Source organism: Coregonus clupeaformis, chromosome 15, assembly GCF_020615455.1.
Source record: "Coregonus clupeaformis isolate EN_2021a chromosome 15, ASM2061545v1, whole genome shotgun sequence".
NCBI classification, from domain to species: domain Eukaryota; kingdom Metazoa; phylum Chordata; class Actinopteri; order Salmoniformes; family Salmonidae; genus Coregonus; species Coregonus clupeaformis.
Genome location: NC_059206.1, coordinates 15282811 through 15293336, shown reverse-complemented (window position 1 = coordinate 15293336; position 10526 = coordinate 15282811). Strand labels below are relative to the sequence as shown.

General features: G+C 43.0%; 1 protein-coding gene across 1 annotated transcript in view; it reads right to left on the bottom strand.

The window, feature by feature from the left end:
* LOC121561530 overlaps positions 1–10526 on the bottom strand; it is an 84636-nt gene that overhangs the window by 1801 nt on the left and 72309 nt on the right. Inside the window, 3 exon segments of the mRNA XM_045225355.1 lie at positions 1114–1219; positions 9243–9389; positions 9669–10406. Coding sequence (XP_045081290.1) covers positions 1114–1219; positions 9243–9389; positions 9669–10406 — 991 coding nt within the window.

The following is a 10526-nucleotide window of genomic DNA, read 5'->3' as shown; positions in this document are numbered from 1 at the left end:
AAGCATGTATTGCCAGTATATGCGTGCATGTGTGTGTGTTCCTGTTTGATGTGGCTTGGGGGAAGGTGTGTGTGTGTGTGGTGCAGGTGGACACCAGTGTGGGGCGTGCCATGCCAGCTCATTACCTCTCAGACATTAAACTGGGGTCCTGGCACCCCAGCATGGCTGCCCAGATATAACACCGCCTGATGAAAAGTGCGATAAACCTTCGGCCTCGCAAAGCCACAATGCTGTTGCTAACGCTAATATACTCCGCATTTTGGTGTTGGCTCCCGTCACTGGGCTCTATCAATGAGCTTTGCTTGAGAGTACCTATACACACAAACACGCCGCGACGTATTACACACACACACACACACACACACACATCGCTGCATCAAAGCATCCTGTCTTGAGCAGAAGAAATGATGACGCTGAACTCAAGCCCCTGTGGCTAGAGAAGAAGGGGAATAATGCAGAACTGATTATACCAGAGAAAGATCAAGTCCTCAAGGTTATACTCTGGGGCCTATAGGGTTTCTGGTCTAAAGAAATTAACTATATGAGGGAAATGTAATATTTAGGAAGAATCAAAGACTGAAGTGCCTAGGAACAGAACCGTACAGTACTACTCCTATAATGGCTACTGTCAAAAACTAGTAATTACACTTTACTTAGGGAAAGAACCCATACACTTATGATAATAGTAGAACCATTTACACGGAATTATTCTTTACGAAACTCTAAAACTGCTCTCCGTGATTTTTATCTTAACCACAGAGCGATACAAAGAGTTGTGCCTATGGATAAATTATACCTCCAAAACTGTGAAAGTTATCCAGCACAAAAACACTTCTTAAAAGAGGCTGACACTTTCATCCAATCAAGACGGAGTCCGGGGTTAAGAAATGGTGCCCTCCAATGTTAAACGCCCTTATTGGTTCCCTGAGAGGGTGGAAGCTGCCCCCAGACTGGTCTTTGGGTCAGTTTGCATTACTCCCCACTATGGTTGGGTGCTAGGATTGGGGGAAGTGGGAAGCTGATCCCAGATCTGCACTCCAGGGGGAACCTTGCCCATTCACTTCCTTTTTTTTGCCTTGGTGTGACAGACAAGTGCTCCTTAAACAGACAAACGCACGCATGTCCGCGCCTGGGGGGCTGGTGGTGGAGCCAGGTTGATCCGTTGTCCCCGGCCAGAACACACCTCTTTGAGCTGCACGCCTCCCAGATAGGCAATACTCTACCGAGAGGACAGAGAGATAGAGCGAGACTGGGGTGAGAGTAGGGTGAGACTAGACCAATGTTCTCTCTGTGGACTGCCGCGCAGAATAAAGGATTGACACACGCAGAGAAGCACGGAGATTGAACTTCACTCAACTTCCTAGCTCTCCACTAGTCAACACTGATTGGGCGTTTCTCTTTACTGTGGGAATTGTGATCAAATCCATCAATATTAGCTACTTTCAATGCAACTTAGCATGCAAAAACTAACTATGCAAGAGATTTAGTTGTGGAGGCAGAATGCATCATGAGCAGGATTCTATTGTGCACTGACAGCATGATCTATGCCTGTACTTACACATGACCGAAAATAAACTAATCAGAGCTGCAGCAGGCCTATATGCAACAGACTCACTTAAGCATATGGGATTCGTGCCATTCACTTTGAACTGGACTGTTTTGCAGCATGATGCGTCGGTGGAGTACATGCGCATTGTTTTGAGATCAAAGGAGAGCCAATGTAGGCACGTGTGCGCAATACTTGTTCACATCCTTTGCTAGCTTCAGTGAGTTTACACTTTGGCGTCATTTAGCAAGACGCCCTTATCCAGAGCCAAGCAGTTTCTAGTGAGTGCATGTCATTTTTCATACTTGGCCCACCGCGGGAAACGATCCCCACAACCCTGGCACTGTAGCGCATACCTTCTACCAACTGGAGCCTATAGGACCAAGTTATACATCAGCTGTAGCTCAGTTGGGGAGTGGATTACTTCTTACAAGAGCACAAAATGTGTCAGTAGTCAGTAAATATTTTTTTCTTTTTTGTCTTGAAATCATGAAGAGAACATCGGCTCAGTGACGAAAAAAAAAGAAAAAAGAAATTAGAGGCAAAGCATCGACTAGACCCTGGAAATACAGTAATCTGGTCTGACGTGACTGGATCTCGAGTCAATACAAACATGCTCTGACGCAAACTGGATCTGGATCAATACAGTAATTAGACCAGAGGAGACCAGAATGGCACATAGCTTGAGAATTGTAGAATGAGACCATAGTGAGACAATGCTTGCTTGTAATTTGGACTCATGCCAACAAGCACAGATTTATTTCTAGTTCCTTTTTTTTTTCTTTCTCCTTTCAACCCTTCACCCAGCATCTCTCTCTCTCTCTCTCTCTCTCTCTCTCTCTCTCTCTCTCTCTCTCTTCCTTTCCTTTCTTAAGCCACGCTCTCTCTCTCTTTCTCTCTTTTTTTTTCTCTCTCTCTCTCTATCTCAATCTTCCGGCCAACCATTCCCAAATGCAGAGTTGCTCTGTCATTTTTCACGCATGACCACGTGCACAAACACAATCCCATGCATGCACATAATGCAACACACACACACACTAATCATGTGCACGTGCACACGCATCGACACGAAGCACACACAGAGATGGTACACACAAACACACACAGGCACACAAACACAAAACAATTGGTTAGCTGAGAAGTCTTCTTCGGTCCTTCTGGTCCTGAAAAATCAACTGGAAATGCATTCGGGATTATCAAACGTACTAAACATATGTGGCTTTTAAGAGCCTACTGTGCTGTTGTTCTCATTCTTGACCGCAGAAGTTAGAGAGATCATTATGAGGAGTGTGCTGGAGCGATAGCAGCCCTGGGATAGTACGTTCTAACACAAAACCTCTTAGATCAACAGTTCTGACTATTATGACACTAGAAAGCGTATATGGTCTCATATGTCACCACTGATACTATCTATTATGCATAAGTGCTTGAGGCTTGTCTAGTGGTAACGCGCCTGTATGGCTATATAGTCAACCCTCGGCATGGGTAGAATGGTCCTACATCGCATATGTTCTGCATCTGCTGGGCATTTGCTTTGCTACGTTATAAATCCACTATTAAAAAGGTGGTATCAACATCTTCCCTGGGAAATAGGTCCTGGCGCTCTGAGCTCTGTCCTCCTGACCTGGGATACAAACCCCGGGGCCCACTGTAAAGGATGAACACTTTCGCGACTCAATCAACTATCCCAACCGGGACCGATTCGAAGGCCCAATCCCAAATTCCATGAAACTCTACACTCCCCCATTCACTTCTGTGGAGATCTGAGGAATTTGAATAAGAAGACACATGGAACCACTAGCCTCATTGGATGTAGGGAAGATGGATACACATATATTACGTACACCAACCAAATCTCTCAGAGATCTGGTGCACAGGTGCGGTGGGTTAGGGTTGTGGGGATTGGGCCAAGAGTCGAGTTCTTGTTACCCAAACGCACCACCAGCTGATTTCAGCTTCCCAGAGAGATGCACGACAGACGTCACAGCACGTATGGATATAAGCGCGTCACAGCCAACTAGGCTCACCAAATCTGCACATGCACCAAAATCAGAAAGAGCCAGATAGTTGATGCTTGAAAACCTCTCAAAGCTCATTTCTCCCAACATGGACAAGAGAGTAAACATGGACAAGAGAGTAAATGCTGGACAAGAGAGTACATTGCTAAAAACATCCAGAATAAAACCTGTTTATATCTGATGTACCGTGTATATTCTGTATTACTGAATATTGCAATGAATCGTAAATGGAACAGTGCCGACACAAGCATGTGCAGTGTGTTTCAGATCTGTAGATGATCATATAGATTAGGTGTACTGTATAGTAAGGGGTGGTGAGTTTCTAGACTGTAGATGATCACAGAAGGGTATTTTCAGTACTGTATAAAGACACGTGTGTTTTAGACTTGCAGATGTGATCTTACAGATTATGTACTGTATAAATAAGCAGTGTGTTTAGAATGTGGTATGACCAACAGCATTGTGCTACTTTGCATAAATAAGCAGGTTTTAGATCTGTAGGATGATCATATAGATTAGGGCACTGTATAAACAGCGTGTGTTTAGACTGTCAGATGATCATATAGGATTAGGTACTGTATAAATAAGCAGTGTGTTTAGATCTGTAGATGACCCAGATAGATTAGGAACTTGTATGTAATACATCTACTACTATGTACTTTATGGGTTTGGTTGCCTGAGATTGGCGTCTCCACCTTAGTACTAAACGCTGCATGAATGCAGAGATTCTCTAGTCTAAGGATCAAGCTGAATCCCACAATAAAGAAACCGGCCCTATATGCACTCCCTAGTGCACAGCAGAAACAATACCACTGGCACCACTTAGATCGACATCTATCTGATCTCACTACTTTTTCTTTTCCATTCTGAATACAGACAGATCAAATGGGTTATACTTCGTGGGCATTGATCTTTAGATAAGTTACCCTGTGATTACATCACAGGCAAATTAAAGGAGTGTCAGATCTAGCTTGAAAGCCTTCAGTCATCTAGTCCAGCAGAGGTGAATCATCACTGATGAGTTATATCTCAAATGTGTAAACGCAACTTAATGTGGATTTGTTCGCTTCCTCACACTTTATAAATGCAAAGAAAGGCACACACACACACACACACACAAACACACACCTGACACTTATGTTTTGAGCACAGCCCAGATAGCCTCTATTTGAAAGTTGACAACATACAATGCAATTTCATTGAGCAAGAGAAAGGCTATTAAACCCCAGGTTTGCTCTAAATAAGGCATCATACGCATGCACCGTGCACTCCCAACACCTTATTATTGTTATTACATATGCTCACCCAATAGCATACATTGTAACTAACACAAACAAGTGAGCTGATTGAACTTGAAACTAAACTGCATGTTGTTTTTCTAGGATAAACCTGCTGATAAAGAAAGACTTAAAGTTGTTTATATCAACACATCCGCATATTATCAATAATGAAAAACTCCTGACTACTCACAGAATCAAACTGCTACATATCGCATAAATACCGACGCACTGAGAACTTTGTAATGAAGGAGTGATGTACTGGGGTAATTACCTGGGCACAAAAATGAACTGGTGAGTCAGAGACAGGCAATTTATGATGTGAAAACTGTAAAGGATCTTGTTAATGGAAATGCTTCTAAAATTTTATAAACTAATAAGATGAACAACGCAAAAAAAAGCGCTCTAGACATATACACACCACACACATACGCAAAAATGCACACCAGCACACACACACACACACACACACACACGATGCACACACCTCAGGATGAAAATGGGCCAACCAGAAGGGCCTAGTTACAGCACTGAACACTACTGTAAGTTCTTCCATCTCACCGTGGACACATGCACAAGCACAAACTCTCTCTCTCTCTCTCTCTCTCTCTCTCTCTCTCTGTCTCTCTCTCTCGCTCTCTCTCTGCCTCTCTCTCTCTGCCTCTATCTCTCTCTGCCTCTCTCTCTGCCTCGCTCTCTGTTCGCCTCCTCTCTCTCTGCCTCTGGCCTTCTCTCTGCCTCTCTCGCTCTCTCTCTGCCTCTCTCTCAATTCAATTAAAAGGGTTTATTGGCATGGGGAAGACATATGTTACATATGCCAAAGCAAGAGATAAATAAAATAAAAAAAAATTAACAATAAACATTAGACTTACAAAAAGTTCCAAGGAATAGAGACATTTCAAATGTAATACTATGTATGTATAGCAGTTATACAAACAATGTGCAAAATAGTTAAAGTACAAAAGGAAAATAAATAAAGCATAAATATGTTGGTATTTACAATGCAGTGTTTGTTCTTCACTGGTTATACTTTTCTTGTGGCAACAGGTCATAAATCTTGTTACTGTGATTGCACAACTGTAGTATTTCACCCAGTAGTTATGGGGTTAATCCAAAATGGTTGTTTTTACTCTTTGTGGATCACTGTAATCTGAGGGAAATATGTGTCTCTAATATGATCACACATTTGACAGGAGGTTTGCTTGTAAGTGCAGCTCAGTTTTCCACCTCATTTTGTGGGGGCAGTGTGCACACAGCTTCTGTCTTCTCTTAGAGAGCCAGGTCTCACTACGGTGGCCCATCTCTCAATAGCAAAGGCTATGCTCACTGATTCAGTACATAGTCAAAGCTTTCCCTAATTTTTTGGTCAGTCACAGTGGTAACAGGTATTCTGCCTGTGTACTTGCTCTGTTTAGGCTAAATATCACTCTAGTTTGCTCTGTTTTTTGTTAATTCTTTACAATGTGTCAGTAATTATCTTTTTGTTTTCTCATGATTTGGTTGGGTCTGATTGTATTGCTGAATTCTGCATGCAGAGTCTCAATTTGGTGTTTATCCCATTTTGTAAATTCTTGGTTGGTGAGCAAACCCCAGACCTCACCAACCATGAAGGGCAATGGTTTCTATAACTGATTGCCTTGACTCTCAGATCGTTCACAGCTTTGTGGAAGTTACCTGTGGCGCTGATGTTTAGGCTGAGGTAGAGTATACCTTTTTGTGTACTTGAGGGCAACGGTGTCTAGATGGAATTTGTATTTGTGGTCCTGGCAACTGGATCTTTTTTGAAGCACCATTATTTTTGTCTTACTGAGATTTACTGTCAGGGCCCAGGTCTGACAGAATCTGTCCGCAGAAAATCTAGGCGCCTGCTGTAGACAGAAGCACCAGATCATCAGCAAACAGTATACATTTGACTTAAGATTCTAGTAGAGTGAGGCAGGGTACTGCAGACTGTTCTAGTGCCCTCGGCAATTGGTCGTTGATATACAGTGCATTCGGAAAGTATTCAGACCCCTTGACTTTTTTTCACATTGTTACATTACCGCCCTTATTCTAAAATGGATTCAATTGGGGTTTTCCTCATCAATCTACACCCAATACCCCATAATGACAAAGCAAAAACAGGTTTTCAGAAATGTTTGCAAATGTATTACAAATAAATAAATAAAATATCACATTTACATAAGTATTCAGACCCTTTACTAAGTACTTTGTTGAAGCACCTTTGGCTGCAATTCAGCCTCAAGTCTTCTTGGGTATGACGTTCCACAATTTTGGCACACCTGTATTTGGGGAGTTTCTCCCATTCTTATCTGCTGATCCTCTCAAGCTCTGTCAGTTTAGATGGGGGAGCGTCGCTGCACAGCTATTTTTAGGGTCTCTCCAGAAATGTTAGATTGGGTTCAAATCTGGGCTCTTGCATTCAGAGCATTGTCCCGAAAAGCCATTCATCATTGTCTTGGCTGTGTGCTTAGAGTCGTTGTCCTGTTGGAAGGTGAACCTTCGCCCAGTCTGAGGTTCTGAGCGCTCTGGAGTAGGTTTTCATCAAGGATCTCTCTGTACTTTGCTCATTCATCTTTCCCTCGATCCTGACTAGTCTCTCCCAGTCCCTGCCACTGAAAAACATCCCCACAGCATGATGTTGCCACCCCCCATGCTTCTCCGTGAGGGATGGTGCCAGGTTTCCTCCAGACGTGACACTTGGCATTCAGGCCAAAGAGTTCAATCTTGGTTTCATCAGACCAGAGAATCTTGTTTGTCATGGTCTGAGCGTCTTTAGGTGCCTTTTGGCAAACTCCAAGCGGGCTGTCATGTCCTTTTTACTGAGGAGTGGCTTCCAGTCACCATAAAGGCCTGATTGGTGGAGTGCTGCAGAGATGGTTGTCCTTCTGGAAGGTTCTCTCATCTTCACAGAGAGAACTCTGGAGCTCTGTCAGAGTGACCATTGGGTTCTTGGTCACCTCCCTGACAAAGGCCCTTCTTCCCCCGATTGCTCAGGATTGGCCGGCGGCCAGCTCTAGGAAGAGTCTTGGTGGTTCCAAAATTCTTCCATTTAAGAATAGTGGAGGCCACTGTGTTCTTGGGGGCCCTTCAATGCTGCAGACATTTTTTTGGTACCCTTCCCCAGATCTGTGCCTCGTCACAATCCTGTCTTGGAGCTCACGGACAATTCCTTCGACCTCATGGCTTGGTTTTGCTCTGACATGTACCTGTCAACTGTGGGACCTTATATAGACAGGTGTGTGCCTTTCCAAATCATGTCCAATCAATTTAATTTACCACAGGTGGACTCCAAAGAAGTTGTAGAAACATCTCAAGGATGACCAATGGAAACAGGATGCACCTGAACTCAATTTGAATCTCATAGCAAAGGGTCTGAACACTTATGTAAATTAAGTATTTTTGTTGTAGTTTTTAAAATAAATTTGCAAGAATGTCTAAAACCTATTTTTGCTGTCATTATGGGGTTTTGTGTGTAGATTGATTAGGGAAAAAGTATTTAATCAATTTTAGAATAAGCCTTTAATGTAACAAAATGTGGAAAAGGTCTAGGGGTCTGAATACTTTCCCGAATGCACTGTATATGTTGAAAGAGGGTGGGGCTCAACCTGCATCCCTGTCTCACCCCACGGCCCTGTGGAAAGAAATGTGTGTTTTTTGCCTATTTGAACCGCACACTTGTTGTTTGTGTACATGGATTTTATAATGTCGTATGTTTTTCCCCCCCAACACCACTTTCCATCAATTTGTATAGCAGACCCTCATGACAAATTGAGTCAAAAGCTTTTTTGAAATCAACAAAGCATGAGAAGACTTTGCCTTTGTTTTGGTTTGTTTGTTTGTCAATTATGGAGTGCAGGGTGAATACGTGGTCTGTCGTATGGTAATTTCACACATGGACAAGAGGTTTATTTGAAAAAATATAATAATATATTATATAAACAAAGTGAACTGAGATATATTTTCTTATTCTATGTTGATTTGTGAGAGTGAAAACTTTAGCTGACATTTCAAATGTTTTATTTCAGTTTTAAAAAGTTGGAAATGGTAATAGAACATAAACCATTTTTCATACGTAGGCGGAGGCTAAACCCAATATGACATCTCTAACCTGCAAGTAATAATCTCCCTGAAGACCTCATCAGGGCTGATCTGCTCTAGCATTAGCATGTGTGTTTCATTTCAGACCACTGCCACTGACCTCCACTATGCCTGAGAGTCTGGATTCGACAGATACTTCTGTTTTACATGTCTTCCTTCTGTATTCTAGTTTAATTGTCTCTTTCTCGCTCTCATTTTATTTCTTATTCTACTCACGCCTGAGGCCCTTTAAGCAGCCTGGTGTAGACAGCCTTGCTGCTACGAAACACAGCAGCCTGGTGTAGACAGCCTTGCTGCTACGAAACACAGCAGCCTGGTGTAGACAGCCTTGCTGCTACGAAACACAGCAGCCTGGTGTAGACAGCCTGCTGCTACGAAACACAGCAGCCTGGTGTAGACAGCCTTGCTGCTACGAAACACAGCAGCCTGGTGTAGACAGCCTTGCTGCTACGAAACACAGCAGCCGGACAGAGAGGGACTGACAGATTTGCTGTGTCAATGTTTAGAGATGCTCTCTCTCTCTCACACACACACACACACACACACACACACACACACACACACACACAAACACACACACACACGCGCACACATACACACAAACACACCAAGGCTCGCTCTCTTAATGAAATAGACCACTGCTGGAAGGTAAATACACAAAAGGAGGAGAGGACAGATTAACACAGTTATGTAGGAATGACCACTGTCCTTGGTAGAGATTAACACAGTGATGTAGGGATGACCACTGTCCTTGGTAGAGATTAACACAGTTATGTAGGAATGACCACTGTCCTTGGTAGAGATTAACACAGTTATGTAGGAATGACCACTGTCCTTGGTAGAGATTAACACAGTGATGTAGGGATGACCACTGTCCTTGGTAGAGATTAACACAGTTATGTAGGAATGACCACTGTCCTTGGTAGAGATTAACACAGTTATGTAGGAATGACCACTGTCCTTGGTAGAGATTAACACAGTGATGTAGGGATGACCACTGTCCTTGGTAGAGATTAACACAGTTATGTAGGAATGACCACTGTCCTTGGTAGAGATTAACACAGTGATGTAGGGATGACCACTGTCCTTGGTAGAGATTAACACAGTGATGTAGGAATGACCACTGTCCTTGGTAGAGATTAACACAGTGATGTAGGAATGACCACTGTCCTTGGTAGAGATTAACACAGTGATGTAGGAATGACCACTGTCCTTGGTAGAGATTAACACAGTGATGTAGGGATGACCACTGTCCTTGGTAGAGATTAACACAGTTATGTAGGAATGACCACTGTCCTTGGTAGAGATTAACACAGTGATGTAGGAATGACCACTGTCCTTGGTAGAGATTAACACAGTGATGTAGGAATGACCACTGTCCTTGGTAGAGATTAACACAGTGATGTAGGAATGACCACTGTCCTTGGTAGAGATTAACACAGTGATGTAGGAATGACCACTGTCCTTGGTAGAGATTAACACAGTTATTTAGGGATGACCACTGTCCTGGTAGAGATTAACACAGTGATGTAGGAACGACCACTGTCCTTGGTAGAGATTAACACAGTGATGTAGGAATGACCA